Source organism: Dromiciops gliroides, chromosome 5 (genome assembly GCF_019393635.1).
Source record: "Dromiciops gliroides isolate mDroGli1 chromosome 5, mDroGli1.pri, whole genome shotgun sequence".
Taxonomy (NCBI): Eukaryota; Metazoa; Chordata; class Mammalia; order Microbiotheria; family Microbiotheriidae; genus Dromiciops; species Dromiciops gliroides.
In genome coordinates this window covers 291,877,594-291,894,571 of record NC_057865.1, presented here as the reverse complement: position 1 = coordinate 291,894,571, position 16,978 = coordinate 291,877,594, and the positions used below count along the sequence as shown (strand labels likewise).

The window sequence follows — 16,978 nt, the reverse complement described above, 5'->3', positions numbered from 1 at the left end:
CTGAGAACCTGATAAAACTCTCTCTTTGGTGCCTTAATCCCTTTGGATCTCTGTGGCAGGGCACTGATGGTGGCAGTGATACATGCTCCTCGTGCGTGTGCTTTAAAAAGGTGGCCTTGCCTAACTCCCATAGACATTGGCATTGCCAAACCAGCATATCAATTGACACATGCTTTTGTGGTTTGGGGCAATTAGTGAACGTTTACAAACAGAAGATAATCTCAGAAAGTATGACAAAGCAATTAAATAGGGTTTTACTTAATATTACATATATAATAAGGAAGATGGTCATTATCATTTATTATTGGGTGACACATTTACTAATGTATAAATGTGGTTGACTTTAAATGAGTTCACCCACTTAAAGTCCTAGTGGCATAATGAATTAGACATTAGACCTGAAGTCAGTAAAACCTGAGTTCAAATCCCACCTTAAACATTTGGTAGCTTAGTGATCCTGGAAAAGTCACCTAACCTCAGTGTGCCTACATTCCTTCATTTGTAAAATGATGAGATTTGTCTCGGTGGTCTAAGGTCACTTCCAACTCTAAGTTTGTATTCAATCAATCTTTGGTGGGATTTGGTGGGGGGGTACAACAAAAGGAAACTGTCCCTACATTCTGATAGGGAAGACAGCAAGTATGTAGAAAAATATGTGCAGCAAAAATATAAAGTTAATAAATACAACTATATTCAAAATAACTAAGTATAAGGTAGTTTGGGACAGAGGACACTTGGGGGGATCAGAAAAGGCTTCATGATGCAGAAGGTGTTTAATTGTGTTATAAAAGACACAAGGAGTTCAAGGAGCGCTGCCACCTCTGGTGTGAGGACTTTGTGAGTCCTTTTCAGCACTGCTCAACCTCCTTTGGTGTCCACCCACCACTCAACTCTCACCTGTGGCTCCAAGAAGCTGTAGCATGCACAGCTGCCACATCCTGATAGTCTTGGCAGATAGACCAAACCAGGTTGAGGGTAACTGATGGGTCTCAAACTCATCAGTAAAGGGGGGGGGATGTCTACCCCAAGGATGTGGAGACTTCCCCCAGTGGAACGGTGCATGAGAACCATTTGTTTCAGTGAGACTTGAAGGCTGCTGAAGCAGGCCCTGTGGCGTGCTCAGAGTTGGGTCAGACATCAAAGATGCCAAGATCATCCGCTGCATCCTAGGCCAATGCCCGCCATCTTGGTTTTTGTCTTATCATAGGACTTGGATGACTCTTGAAGCCAGTAAGGCTGATAGCTTTGTGCAGCTCTGCCTTACTTACATCCAGTTCATGTGCAAATCAAGACATTGTCCCATGTTGTCATGGATCCTCTTGGAAAACAAAGGACAAACAAGAATCATAGAGAAGAAAAGCTCGGAAGCCCATGTGAAGTGGGAGTGTTTTCTAGACATCTGGAATGGTCAGAAGATGCAGTGTCTGGCGTGCTGGACAGAGAGGAGGCCAGTTTGGTTAAAGTGCAGTGGGAGGATGAGTGCTGTCCACTGAGGCTGGAAAAAATGGGTTGTGGGTTTGGTAGTTTTAATCCTTGAAGCAACAGGAAACTGCTGGAGTTGGTTGAGGAGAGATCTTTGCTTAAGAAAATGACTGGCATCAGGATGTACTGTGGACTAAAGAGGGGGGTTGAGTCAGCTAGGACGCTACTGAGATTGTTAAGGGGACTAATGATAATACAGGCATGAGGTAATGAAGGCCTGACCTAAGGTGTGAGTGGAGGTAGAAAGGTGGTGATGGAGTAAGGGGTCCAGGGTATGCATTGGGAGACTTGGCCAAGCCTTCGGCAGAAACAGGGACATTTGGAAGAGAAGAGGGACTGGGGAAGATAATGATGTGTTGATGTTAAGATGTCTCTGGGACGCCCAGTGCTAAAGGTCCAAGAGAAGACAGTAACCTAAACAGCACTTACTCAGATTAACATTGGGCAGGCTCATAGTTCTCATAGTTTTCATAGTTCCAGGATTCAATCAGTTAAAATAGAAACCACAGAATTTCAGTCATTCAGGTATTTAATGACCACTCCATGTTGTGATTCTTTAGTACTGGGGGATCCATATTTGGTGGACATTCATTCTGCTTCCTTCTTAGGAGTTTAATTCTTGGATAGATCTCATGGGATGCTTTCTTTGACAGATATTTTGGTTTAAAAAGCAAAACCAAGGGGGCGGCTAGGTGGCGCAGTGGATAAAGCACCGGCTCTGGATTCAGGAGGACCTGAGTTCAAAACCAGCCTCAGACGCTTGACACTTACTAGCTGTGTGACCCTGGGCAAGTCAATCAACCCTCATTGCCCCTCCAAAAAAAAACCCCACACCTACCAAACAAACAAACAAAAAACCCCAAAACGTTAAATCACAATGAAATTTAAAGTGGAAATAGTTTGTAATGTTCATTATTAGGCATTTCACAAATAACCTTAACTAACTTTGTATTTTTGAGAAGTAGAGTGTTTAGGCCAAGGGCAATGATAATTTCCATATTCTATCATCTTGGACAGAACTCTTCAGGCCTGGGTGCCTTGTTTAGGAATAACATTGATCCCTGCTCTTCTTTCTATCTACTGTGATAAGTGACCTTGGCCAAGTCACTTGTAATTCCACCGGGCCTCTGTAAAACCCTGTAAAACAAAGGGGTTGGACTAGATAAGCTCTAGGAGACATCTCATCTCTAAATTTGTGGTCCTGTGGTCTTGTGAACTAGGCATGTTTATGCTGGAGAAGAGAAGAATTAGGGGGAGACCTGGTAGCTGTCTTCAGTCTGAGTTCTCTTTCTCTTCTCAGTCTCTCTGACATCTCATGTCAGTATCCTTTAACATCATCCTCCAGTCTCTGAGAAAGAGGTGACCCTTCTCCTTACCAAGGCCAGCTTCCCATCTTCTGCAGCACATTGCACCCTTAATTATCCTCTCCCCTTTTTCTAAATCTTCAACTTCTTCCTATCCACTAGTTCCTTCCCAGTAGCCTTCAAACCTGCCCAAGGCTTCCCTTTCCTTAAATAACTTTCACTAGACCCTGCCACCCCCTCATGGTGTGTCTTTCCTTTCTCAGCCAGACTCCTTGGAAAAGATACCTATACCGACCTCCTCCACTTCCTCTGCTACTACGTGCCAGACACTGCACAAAGTTCATTTGCAAATATTTCATTGTAAAATGAGACTAGAACTCTGGCTGGTGGTGCTGTTCCGATCTCCATTTTACAGTTGGAGAAACTAAGGCAAATAGCAATTAAGCGATTTACCCAGGGTCACACAATGAATGTCTGAGGCCAGATTCTGACTCTCAGCCCAGTGCTCTATCCTCTGCAATTAATAACTGCTATTTAGGGGGCAGCTAGGTGGCGCAGTGGATAGAGCACCGGCCCTGGAGTCAGGAGAACCTGAGTTCAAATCCGGCCTCAGACACTTAACACTTACTAGCTGTGTGACCCTGGGCAAGTCACTTAACCCCAATTGCCTCACTTAAAAAATAATAATAACTGCTATTTGATTGATCCTTTGGAGGAGGGAATTGTCTTGTTTTCTTGACCTCGGGTGTAGAATTAGTACCAGTTGTGGGAGTTAGGAGAAGTGGACATGCAGTGAGCAGAAGGAAATGTCTCCTGACCAGGCTTCCCCAAAGTGCAGTGGACAATGGCCTTGGGAGCTCTCACCAGGAATCTTCCCACAGAGGTTCTTGCCATGACCACTTTCTTAGGGATACTGTAGAGAAGACACTTGTCCAGGTACAGACTACACCCAACTGCTTCTGAGAGCCAAGCTGTGGCTGGTGAAGGATTTTTTTTTTAATTAATTTTTTTCCTTTTTTCTTTTATTTCCTTTAATTTTTTTCCAATTACATGTAAAGATATTTTTTTGAGTTCCAAATTTTTCTCTCGCCCTCCTTACCCTCCCCCCCTCCCAAGGCAAGCAAGCAATCTGATATAGGTTATGCATTACAATTATGTTAAACATATTTCCACATTAGTCATGTTGTTATAGAAGAATGAGAATAAAAGGGAAAAAATGCAAGAAAGAATAAACAAGAACAGTAACAAAAAAAGCAACAACAAAAGTGAAAATAGTATGCTTTAATCTGCATTCAGACTCCATAGTTCTTTTTCTGAATGTGGAGAACATTTTCTATCATGTCTTTTGGCATTTTCGTGGTTCATTGTATTGCTGAGAAGAATTAAGTATGTCACAGTTAATCATCACACAATGTTGTTGATACTGTGTACAATGTTCTCTTGGTTCTGCTAATTTCTCTCAGCATCAGTTCATGTAAGTAAGTCTTTCCAGGTTTTTCTGAAATCTGCCTGCTTATCATTTCTTATAGCACAATAGTATTTCATTACATTCATATACCACAATTTGTTTAGCCATTCCCCAGTTGATGGGCATCCCCTTAATTCTTTACTTCTACGAAAAGAGCAGCTATAAATATTTTTGTACATGTGGGTCCTTTTCCCTTTTTTATGATCTCTTTAGGATATAGACCTAATAGTGGTATTGCTGGGTTAAAGTTTTAAAATGGGCATGGTTCCAAATTGCTCTCTAGAATGGTTGGATCAGTTCACAGCTCTACCAGCAGTATATTAGTGTTCTCATTTTCCCACATCTTCTCCGGCATTTATCATTTTCTTTTTTTTTTTCTTTTTTTCTTTTTTTGTCATATTAGCCAATCCTACACGTATGAGGTGGTACTTCAGAGTAGTTTTAATGTGCATTTCTCTAATCAGTAGTGATTGAAAACATTTTTTCATATGGCTGTAGGTAGCTTTAATTTTGTCATCTGAAAACTGCCTATTCATATACTTTGACCTTTTCTCAATTGGGGAATGGCTTCTGTTCTTATATATTTGATTCAGCTCTCTATATATTTTAGATATGATGCATTTATTATAAACACTGTAAAAATTGTTTCCCAGTTTTCTGCTTTCCTTCTAATCTTGTTTGCCTTGGTTTTGTTTGTGCAAAAACTTTTAAATTTAATGTAATCAAAATGATCCACTTTAGATTTCATAATGTTCTTTATTTCATCTTTGGTCATAAATTCCTCCCCTCTCCATGGATCTGACAAGTAAACTCTTCCTTCCTTTTCTAATTTGCCTATGGTATCACCGTTTATGTCTAGATCTTGTACCCATTTTGATTTTACTTTGGTGTACAGTGTAAGTTGTTGGCCTATGCCTAGTTTCTGCTGTACTATTTTCCAGCTTTCCCAGCAGTTTTTGTCAAATAGTGAGTTCTTATCCTGGAGGAGAGTATGGGTTTATCAAACAGGAGATTGCTGTTCATTTACTGCTGCGTTTTGTGTGTGTCTAACCTATTCCACTGATCTACCTCTCTATTTCTTAGGAAGTACCAAATAATTTGGACGATTGCTGCTTTATAATATAATTTTAGATCTGGTACAGGAAGACCACTTTCCTTTGCATTTTTTTTTCATTAATTCCCTTGATATTCTTTTTTAACATAATAAACATTTTTATTTATACTTTTGGGTTCCAATTTTTATCCTTCTCCCTTGATATTCTTGATCTTTTTTTCTTCCAAATGAATTTATTATTGTTTTTTTCTAGCTCTATGAAATAATATTTTGTTAGTTTGATTGATATTGGGTTTTTAAAGAGGTCTGGTTGCCTTATTCAGGACATTTAGTGATGACTGCTTTCCTGCCTGGCATGTCATGTTCAGGCCTCATGTGGAATTTCCCTTCCATATCTATTGTGTTGCTGTTTAATGCATGTGAGGGCAAGATTAAAAATATCTCATCTAACCTAGATTTTCAAAATGATAGGAAGTCAAGGTCCTGTGCCATCATGGAGTAGAATCATTTTCAGATTTGGATAATTAGAGCCTGATGACCCCGCCCTCTTTTCTGAGCTGAGCACGTCTCTGCTCTCCTCCTGCTTCTTAGAAGCAGTCCAAGGCAAGAGGAAGGGAAGAGAATTAGCATTTAGATAGCACCTCCTATGTGCCAGGCACTGAGCTAAGTACTCTACAAACCTCATTTGACAACAGTTTGAGCAGCTCAGTAAAAGGAGTAGAAGGGAGAGAGCTGCACCTCATCTTCTTTAGTAATCCTTTGCGTATTGGTGACCTCTTGTATTCCTTTCTGTCTCTTTTTTATGTTCTTGTATAGGAAGTTTAGGCAGAAATGAGAACGGAGGGAGGTGAGTTCAGTCTGCAAAGATTCTGTCCCACCATGTTCTTTCCCCACCACAAAGTGTTTTATAAATGGAAGTCATCGTTATTTAAGAAGGAGCTGGAGGCATTGACAGTTCCTGAGGGCATAGATTATGGTGTTCAGTTTTACTTTATAGTATTTCTTTAAATAACTTTATCTATTTTCAATCTTCTCTTTAATGGGATGCTTGGTCAGTGGCTTTCAATTCTTCAGACATCTGTTCATCTCTCTGTAGGCCCCATTGTACACACCCACTGTCTAATCCATTAAACATATGGTGAAATTCATTAGCAGTAGATCTGGCAGGCCATGCTTTTTGGTTAGCACGTGGGCCGAGGGACAGCACCAGAGCCTTCTCTCCTGGCTCAGTTCCTTTAGAGTACCTAGCCACGAAACGACCTTCTGAGCTGCTGCTTGATGCTTCATGGTGAGGCCTGGGTGGACGTGGGTTCTGGAGCTCTGTTAAGCTCTTAACTTGTGTACTTACTGCACCACATATGAATGAAGTGGCTCTGTGCCCTTGTTTATTTGGTTTGGTTTGGTATTTATTAAAAGTCTATCATAAAATGTCTGCTAAGATGACTGATCTCTGTAGTTGGTAAATGTCAAGGAAGGAGAGAATTTATGTAGAATGGTGGCTGGTAATCAGGATGAACTATAAGATGAAGTTCAAATGAAGATCAGAGAACATTTTCATCATTGTATATTATAAGAAGCATTGATATATGCATGTAGATAATAGGGAAATCATAAAGTAAAATGGAAAGTATCTGTCGACTGCTGCTTGACTCTGCTGCTTTATTATTTTTTTCTTCTTGTAAATATCATTGAAGTAACTAGAAGAGTTAGGCAATGTGCCTAACAAGACACATTGATAGTCAAGCTATAGCAGCATCAAAGATAATAGAGTTACAGGGTCAACTCAGTTATTTCAGTGGGGAACTTGGTCAGATTTCAGATAAATGGGGAGTTAACTACAGGGGTGGGGGAGGAAAAGGAGGGAAGGGGACTGATGGCCTTTCCAGATAATTGAATTCTAATTCTTATTAGCATTTGGAATGGAAAAGGTTCCCAAAGCTTCCCCTCTGGACTGGAATTAAGAAACAATGGAAAGTACCTTGTTTGCCCAAGCCAGAAGTGTTCAATCAGAGGTTCAATCAATGAGCAAATCAGAGAGCTTTGCTGATGGGGCCTCAAACTGTGGTCTCATGAAGCAAGAAGTCCCTGAATTCAGAATTATTGCCATGCCTGGATGATTGGACTCGTGCCGTTTTCTAGTTGATTTTTAAAGAAAATTATTATTGTTTTGGGGTGATAGTTGCTATTGATTATGCTCTGTCCTGTTTGTATGTGGGTTTTAAGCAAGTTGTTCTCCACCCCCACCACCCCCACCACCCCCACCACCCCCACCACCCCCACTCCCAGTTAGATTGTGACTTCTTCAGGGGCAGAGATTGGCTTTTGTCTTTGTATCCCCAGCTCTTAGCACAGTGCCTACTTAGCATAGTAGGCTCTTAAAAAATGTTGGTTGACTGTGAGTAGTTTTTTGGTGGGGGTGTTTAGACTTGTTGAATTTTATAAAGTTTTGTAAATTTCCTAGTTCAGACCAATTTATTCTATATTGATACAGTATGTCCTTATACACAGAGATAGCTAGATAGAACCATTTTCTTTCTTTCTTTTTTTTTTTAGGCAATTGGGGTTAAGTGACTTGCCCAGGGTCACACAGCTAGTAAGTGTCAAGTGTCTGAGGTCAGATTTGAACTCAGGTCCTCCTGACTCCAGGGCCGGTGCTCTATCCACTGCGCCACCTAGCTGTCCCAAACCACTTTCTAATAACTTCCCTAGGACTCTCTTCCCTCTTCTCTCATGTCTCCACTACACTCTTTTATCTCCCTTTTTTTATGGTTTCAGAATGTTCTGAAGAGAAATTAAATTCCAGGATTAATTCAGAAGGCAAGTTCATTGATGTTGGCCTGGACGATCCTGTTTCTGTTGGTTGTTTCTGTCTTCTTAGAGGCTGGGCCCAAGGATCCTAACTCCATCCAGATAACTTTTCCATTTGACTGTTGAGGCAGTGAGACTTGCTGGCTAGTTGCCCTCACTCCCTTGACATCCTCAAGGAGTAATCCTGAGCATTGTGGTTTTGGTCACCATGTAGCATGTCATTCATCTCTAAATGAATTTGTGTATTGAATGGGTACTCAATGGTTTAGGTGCCCAGCTTGCCTTTCCACCCCTGAGCTGTAGTGCTGTATTGCCCTCGTCTCTCCTTTTACTTTCTCTTGGAGGATTCGTTGAGTTCAGAGGATCATAGATTTGGAATTGGAAAGGACTTTAGCAGATGTCTTATACAACCTGCTGATTTTATAGATGAAGATGGTGAGGCCCAGAGACATCAGTGGGTTGTCCAGAATCACAAGGTAGTAAGTGGTAGTTGGCACCTCATTTGAATGTAGGTCCTTGGACTCCAGTTTCAGGGCTCCTTCCACTGTACTATGCTGTGTTCTAGTGAAATCTGGGAGGTGTGTGCAGAGCTACAAAATCTGCTAATGCAGAACATGTGCTGCTGCTGCTTTTTTTTTTTTAAACATTTCTCATTTCAGAATTTTGAGTTTCCTTCTCTCCTTCCAATCCTCTCTCCTTGAGAAGGCAAGCAATTTGATATAGATTATACATGTGTAGTCATGCTAAGCATTTACATATTAGCCATGTTGCAAAAGAAAATGCAGGCCAACCCCCCCCCCCCGCCCCCGAGAAAAATGAAGAAGTTTAAAAAAAAAAGTATGCTTTGATCTGCCCTCAGACTTCATTAGTTCTTCTGGAGGTGGATAGCATTTTTCATCATAAGTCTCTTGAAATTGTCTTGGATCATCGTATTGCTCAGTATAGCTAAGTCATTCATGGTTGATCATTGCTGTTACTGTGTACAGTGTTTTGGTTTTGCTAATTTCACTTTGCATCAGTTTGTTTTAAGTCTTCCTGGGTTTTTCTGAAACCCACCTGCTCATCATTTCTTATAGTACAATAAGTATTCCATCATAAACATATACCACAACTTGTTCAGCCGTTCCACAATCGATGGGCATCCCCTCAATTTCCTATTCTTTGCCATCACAAAAAGAGCAGCTGTGAATATTTTTGTACATGTGGGTCCTTTTCCCTTTTTTATGATCTCTTTGGGATATTGACCTAGTAGTTGGTATTGCTGGGTCAAAGGGGTATGCACAGTTTTATAGCCCTTTAGACATAGTTAGAAATCACTCTAGAGAATGGTTGGATCAGTTCACATCTCTACCAGCAGTGCATTAGTATCCCTTCCACATCCCCTCCAACATTTGTCATTTTCCTTTTCTGTGATTTTAGCCAATCTTATAGGTGTGAGGTAGTATCTCACAGTTGTTTTAATTTGCATTTCTCTAATCAGTACAGATTTAGAGAAATTTTTTTTATAAAACACATGCTTCTTACCAGGGGATGATTCCTGCATTGTAAATGTAGGTAGGTTACTCTTATCCCCCAACCATTCCACCCAAGTAAAGGGAGTATCCCATCTGCAGGTGACAGGTATGTGTTAACAAACAAGGTGTCTTAGTAACATAAGAATGAAATCTAAAAGGTCCCTTGTTGTTGTTCAGTTATTTTCAGCCACATCTAACTCTTTCTGACCCCATTTGGGGTTTCCTTGGCAGAGATACTGGAGTGGTTTGCCATTTCCTTCTCCAGCTCATTTTACAAAGAGGAAACTGAGGCAAACAGGGTGAAATGACTTCTGAGGTCTTCCTGACCCCAAGCCCAGTACTCTATCCACTGTACCATGTAGCTGCCCCGAAAGGACCCCATGAGATCATCTGTTATAGCCCTCTCATTTTATACATAAGGAAATTGAAGTACAGATAGATATTTATTAAGCATTTACTATGTGTCATGCACTGTGTTGAGCCCTGGTTATTCATACAAAGAGAGTTAAAAGTCAAGTCCCATCTCCAAAGAGTTCCTCCTAGTCCAGTGAGAGAAACAACAGCAATAAAGATAAATAGGGGATAAATTGGAAATAATCAACAGACTTTAACCAGATGTAAGGTACCAGCATTAAAAGGGACTGGAAAAGATTTCTTAAAGAAGGTGAGATTTATAGTTGGAGATCTGAAGGAAGCCAGGAGAGAGAATACTGCCTAAGAACCCACTCTCCCCTAGTGTGGAGATAGAGGAGCTTCTCTCTTGTGTTCAAGGTAACACTCAGAATAAGTTGTGTCAAAGTTAAGATTTGAACCCAGGGTTGTAAACTCTAAATCCAGTGTTTTTCCACTCTAATATTCTATACTTTGTGTTTAAACAAAGCAACAATTGTTCATGTATGTGTTGAAGGAAGTATGGCTTAGACAATAGTTCATATGAAAAAGATCTGAGGATTTTAGTATGTGACTCATCAGCGAGACGTACTGTGGCCCCAGAAGTCACCCTGATCTCAAACTGTGTTGAGTAGTTTCTTGTTCCGCTCTTCTGTCTCACTCTAGAGGAATAAGGAGGCTCCCTATGCACACACATGTATACACATGCAATGGTCTCCCACTTGTTGGTGTGTGAGGGCAGGGGATCTAATCATTCAGTTATTATTTCCTTTAAGTCAGGGTTCCTCACCCTCTTTGTGTCCTAGACCCCTTGGATGTCCTCAGATGACGGTTTTAAATGCATACAATACATACCTTAATTAAAATAAAGCTGTGCACTTTTTTCCTTTAAACTTGACCAATACCAGATAAAGAAACCCTACTCTGGAAGGAAGTTTCTATTGGAGGGGGCTTTCTTGCTTGTCCTTGTTCAGTGAGCAGGATTTAGAAAATGAAAGGAAGGAGAGAGAAGCTTGGGCAGGATGAGTATCATGAACAAAGCCCTGCCTGACTAAAATGGAAGGGTTACATATTCAGAAATCATGGGAAAACAAGCTTTCATCTGTGCGCACTTCTGTTAGCCATGGCATTGGAGAGAGCTATGGATTTGGGGTCCCCCAAAAGCTTAACAGTTCTGTGCCCTTGAACAAGTCAGCTACTCTCTCCCAGCCTTGGCTTCCTTATGTGAGAACCAAACGAGAGCATGTGTGTGGAGTGCTTCCCTATCACCTCATGTGTTTGTAATGATGACAACGATAGTTATCATTGTGATTGTTAGCCATTAAGAAGACAGGGGTACATTCATGTCACTTTCTATCATGCCTGCTTGGGAACCAACGAACAACTTTTTAATGATAGAGGCAAATGACAGCCCAGTCAATCATCTTTTTTTTTTTTTTTTTTTTTTTTGCAAAATTGTAGTTCTTCATAGATGTTTCATTTAAACATCTTTCTCCAACCTATCACAGAGTACACGTGTCATCTATAAACACTTGGGTTCATGTTGGATATAGTTTAGACCTTTGTGGGATTTTGGCTTTTGAAATAGAGAATTGATTTAAAAAAAACAAAAAACAAACCCTATACCAAGCACTCACTTGATGCTAAAATCGAGCCCTGTCCGGATGTGCTCTGAATCATCTGTTTAGGCTTCCTCACCGCTGGTGAGTTTGTAGGCCTTTGAGTGCTCTGGATGGGGAGGAGGGAGGAGGAGATGGCTAGAGCCCTGCCAACAGGGCACAGGTACATTAGAGACACTGCTGCTCCAGCCCAAGCTGCGTGATTGCCTGGCATATTCCCTGTGTTCATACTACTCTTGGTTAGCCTAGGAAATGCAGACATGTAGAACACCCTTCTGATGGACAGGAGTCTAGTATCTTGTCAATTTTGAAAACTTGTAGTGTCAGGAAGAAGTGTATTGGTATAGGAGGTTTTGTGCAAGAGGCATAGCTTCTGAGTTTTGTGGATTGTTATCGACTTGTGCGACCCTTCGCAACTTCCTCTCTTGCCGCCCACAGCCAAATACGGAAACTGTGTTCTATCAGGCCACTTCTGCAATTGCGGCTGTTCACAGCTCCCAGGATCCTCTCCTGAACACTTAGGACCAAGAGACAAAACTCCTGTTGAATTTTAAAATGTGCCTTTTGTGGTGCTTTGTCCCACTGACCCTCCATCTCCCTGTTCTCTTGGTTGTGCAGTGCTCCAGTTGAAGCTTCAGCAGCGACGGACCCGGGAGGAGCTGGTGAGCCAAGGGATCATGCCGCGTAAGTACCAGTTCTTTCAGCTCTATCCCTGCCCTCCTCTCTAAGCAGTAGAACCAGCTCCCTTTGTGGGCAATGTTGGAGTGAATGTGCCTGATGGGGTGGCTTGGGAAATGTTTGTCAGAAAATAGAAGACCCAACCAAATGTTGTTTCCTTCCTGCCCCCCCCCAAAGTTTGGTGCATTTAGCTAGCTGTTTTGGAAGTAACTCTGCTGGCCAGCAAAATTCAATGAAATCTCCTCGATTAGTCTGAAAGTGGAAGGCAGTGAGGAAGGGCAGGGACGACTGGGAATCATCCTTTGGGGCTGTGATGTATGCTTGAAAAAAGGTGATCTGCTTTACATGGATCTTTATGGGCAGGGTGGGGGCTGTTGATCAGTCTTTCTGCAGCTCTCCTGCCTTTATGGTTTTCTCCTGTGAGTTCTGTCAACTTACCATATTTCTTTAACTTGATGTTGTGGGTGAAGACCCATAAGTTTTCTGCCTTGGTGTGTGAGTTGGAGAAAACTCCCTGTGGCTCACTTTTCTCCCCTCCAAGGCCTAACCTTGTTTTTTGAATTGCTGAAGCAGTCCTTCCTGGAAGAAAGGGTTTGACTTCAGGTTCAGAGTGAGGCATTGACAAGTATTGTGATGTGGCTGTGAGCCTGGGCTCACACACATTGCTGGGGTGGATGGGCAGCCGGGGAGCCAGATCTGAACTTCAGGTTCTTTTTGAGAACCCATTGACAATATAAATGAAATATAAAGAGTGCATGGTGTGTGTTGGGAAGCTTCTGATGCTGACCAGCAGCCTAACTGTGGACAAAGCCCCTCCATCTCTCCTGGCCTCAGCTTCCTGTGTTGCACAGATGTGATGCTGCGATTGCTCTCTACCTCCCCTCACCAGGTTATTAGGAGGAAAGGGCTTTGTAAACTATGAATCCTTGTTAATTGCTATTATTTTCAGTGCCAGTAGGATCAGAAATTTAGTGGATATAGAAGCCAGCAAAACTTTAGTTGTTTCTAACGATGATTCTTTTTCAGTCCCAGCAAACAACATGTGCTCACATCTTTTCTTTGAAAGGCCTCCTGCAAAAAAAAAACAAAAAAAACAGGACTCCTTCAGCCCTTTTCTGAAAAGCCACCTTTAACATCCCATAATTTCAGAGAAATAGATTAAAGGAAACTTCTGGAACTCTTTTTATTTGACAGAGAGGGAATCAGAGTTGTCCACTTTCATAACCCAAAGTACATTGGTGACATGTTCCCTACTGTGCTTTTCTGGGACCTCAGGACGAATCCATTACTGATTCAAGAGGTAGGATTCTAGCAGCACCCGGAGAATTCTGTTAGGCCTGTACTCTGAGACTACACTGTTCACTCCTCTTTTGCCATGTTCATCCCTGTCTTATTTTATGCCCTTCCAGTGTAGAAACTGGGTTCACAGTTTACCTGCTTTCACTGTGTGTTTGGGCAAAATGTATCCACCAGAGTGAATGGGAATTTACTTGGAAGATGCCAAGCCAGTCTAGTCTGTGTCCCTGGGAATAACTTGGTTACAAAACATTTGTCTCAAGACTGCCGTCCAAAGTAGGCTGTTCAGATACCATCATTCTCATTTTATAGAATCTAGCACTGAAAACTGGACGAGGGCCATGGAGATTAGTCAGTGTCTGATCCTTCACTTTACAGATGAAGAAACAGGTCCAGAAAGGGATACAGAGTGAAGGGTCAAAGCTGTTTTCCTGGGGCTCCACTGCAGGACCTAGCCTGGCAGCAGCGCCCTGTCTTAGGTATTGCCCTGGTAGTGCCCTGGGCCGCCCAAAGGAGCAGCGAAGCAGCCCTGTGACCAGCCGTGGGAAAGGCCGTGCCTTACCAAATGCTCTCCACCTGGATCTGCTGTAGGTCAGCCTCTGGAGGCAGACAAGTGACATGATTTTCATCAAAGAAATGAGTTACATGCATGTTTAAGGAAGTTCTTCCTAAGTAGGCTTCCCTCGGTGCTTTGAGGGATAGTAAAGACAAGGGGTGGGCTGCATCAAAGGAAATTCAGCTCTAGTTGGGGAGCCAAACCTGACCCAGACAAAACAGCTGGAGACTAGCTAAGTGCAGATGGGTGTGGCCTGTAGAAAAGGCGTGTCCAGGCCTTCCTCCACCTTGTGCCTCCCACTTCCCAGAGGACAGTCCATTTGTGTGGCTGTGCCTCGCAGGATAAGATGACGATTCTTTCATATTTTCAAGGCAAGGTTAGGGATCTCCTGTGAGTCCTGCAAGTGTGGACTTTTTTCTCTTGGCTTCATACCATCCAAAGTTAGAGTCGTAGAGTATTAGACACAGAGGGCGTGTCAGACATTATCTAGTCCAGCCTCTCCTCTCCTCTCCCCTCTCTTCTCTCCGTGGGGGTGAGGCAGATTAAGAAACTGAGAACCAAAGACGTTGTCACCTTTCTTGACACAGCCATCCACAACCTTCTATGAAACGCCTCCTCTGTCTGACACCAAGGATACCCAAACGAAAACAAAAGAAAAACCGTCTCTGCCCTCAAGGAGCTTTCATTCTGATGTGGGAAACAGCTTGTATAGACAGAGTAAATCATTAGCAGTGCAAGGAGGGAAGTGGGGCACGAGCCGTTTCAAGGATCAGGATGGTCCTCACATTGAAGGTACTGTTGGAACTGAGCCTTGAAGTAGGCAGAGGGGAGGAAGGAATGCATGGCACGTATGGAGGACAGAGATAGGAAACGAGGAGGAGTAAGAGTGCAGTTTTACTAGAACCTCAAGTTTGGAAGGAGTCTAGAAAGGTGGGTCGGGGCCAAGTGGTGAAGGGCTTTGAAGGTCAAGCAGAGACATTGGAGATCTCTTGAAGTTTGTTGAGCAGAGCACGGTCAGACTTTTGCTGCAGGAAAATCATTGTGGTAGCTGAGGGAGGCTGGGCTGGAGCAGGCAGAGCCTAGAAGCAGATGTGCCCTCCCTCCCCCAAGCAGGCTGGTGGGCAATGCTCCAGATGAGAGGTGATGAAGGCCTACACCAGGGCAGTCGCTATGTACAGGTAAGGAGAGGACAAAGGCCAAGGTAGAAGCAAAATGGGGGGAATGGGAGACTGGAATCAAGAATAAAATAATGCTGAACTTACAAATCTTGGAGACAAGAAGGGTAATGCCTTTGAGAGAAATGGGAAAGTTTAGAAGAGGTTGGGGAGAGTTGTGAATTAAGCAGCAGAACCCTCCTTTGTAAAAAGGGCTTGGCAGCTGAAATAGGCCACAGTTCCTGGTTCTTCCTGTCTCTGTCCTAATGATGAGCATCATTTAAGACATCTGGCCTGTCCCTGTAGAAGGTGGTATCTGCTTAGACTGTTAAACAGGATCACTTCCCAATCTCCTTTGTTCTCAGCATGTAAACATAGGTTTCACATTTAACACCACTTAACTAAACTCTGCAGTTGTGCAGACAATGCCAGACGGCACAGGATTATATGTTCCAGGCACTATGCTTTCACCAAGGATCTCAGAGGCTCTGTGTACCCTGAAGGAGCTCAGTGGGGAAAGGGGGAGGTGGCCAAGTCAGGAAGCCAGCCTTGAAGTCAGAAAGCTGAAGCAAGACATGTTCCATGTGCTCCAAGAGTGAGATTCAGGGCAGTGTTTGGAGAAGAGATGAGCAGTGTTTGGAATGCCTTGTTCTTAAACAGTGCTTTCCCCTTGCCTTTTATATTTGACATTTAAAGGTGTCAGAGGTCAGGAGGTTAAGGTGAATTCTAAGAGAAATGTTCTGGCAGTGAGATATTGCAGAGGAATGACCTTTTAAAGGAATCATGGAAGTTCCATTACTTGGCACAAACAAGAAAAATATATAATCTCTCCTGGAGAGGAGAAAGGAGCTCTGTTGGTTTCTTCCTTTTCAGACTAATATTGAGGAAGGAACAGCAGTGTTCTATCTTTAACAAATTTAACAAATTTAAGTCTATAGCTAATGTTTTCTGTTTCCTGCCCCCCCCCCCAGTTTTTTACACATTCACATACAGTGTTTCTTTGTATCTTTGGCATTGTTAGGATTTGTTCTTCTACTCCCTCCACTAATATAGATTGCAGCCCATTCATGTCTTCTCATCTGTACCATTTTTCATAGAGTTTAAGTTGAAAGATTCCTCAAAGTCTATATTGGCTTACCTGTACCTGAAGAAGGAAGCTTTTAAAAGCATACCCCCAAAATAGTTATCTAGCCTTTCCTACAGAGAACCTAACTACTTCCCAACACAGCCCATTCCATTTTGGAATACTGCTAATTCTTAAATTAATTAGCCCTTAATTTGCCCTTTTGAAACTTCCAACCAGAGCTGCTGCTTCTGTCCTCTGGGCCCAAGAAGATCAAGGAGAATCCCTGTTTTATAGATGACTGCAGCCAGGAAGATACCATGTCACCCCAAGTCTTCTTTTCTTCAGGCCCAACATTTTCTGCTCCTTCCACCAGCCCTTCTGTGGCATGATCACCATCCTGATCACCCTCTTTCTGGTCAGTCTTTAACTTATCGGTTGCCTTCCTAAAATGTAACATCCAGAACAAAGCACAGTGTTCTCTCCATGGTTTGACCGAGACAAGGAACAGCAGGATTTTCACCTTCCTAATCCTAGACTCTGCCTCTCTCAATGGAGCCTAAGGTTGTGTTTACATTCTTAGCTGCCATAC

General features: G+C 42.4%; 1 protein-coding gene across 1 annotated transcript in view; it reads left to right on the top strand.

The window, feature by feature from the left end:
- The window catches only part of MRTFA (myocardin related transcription factor A), a 132,925-nt gene that overhangs the window by 71,555 nt on the left and 44,392 nt on the right, over positions 1-16,978 (top strand). Inside the window, 1 exon segment of the mRNA XM_043965346.1 lies at positions 12,258-12,323. Coding sequence (XP_043821281.1) covers positions 12,258-12,323 — 66 coding nt within the window.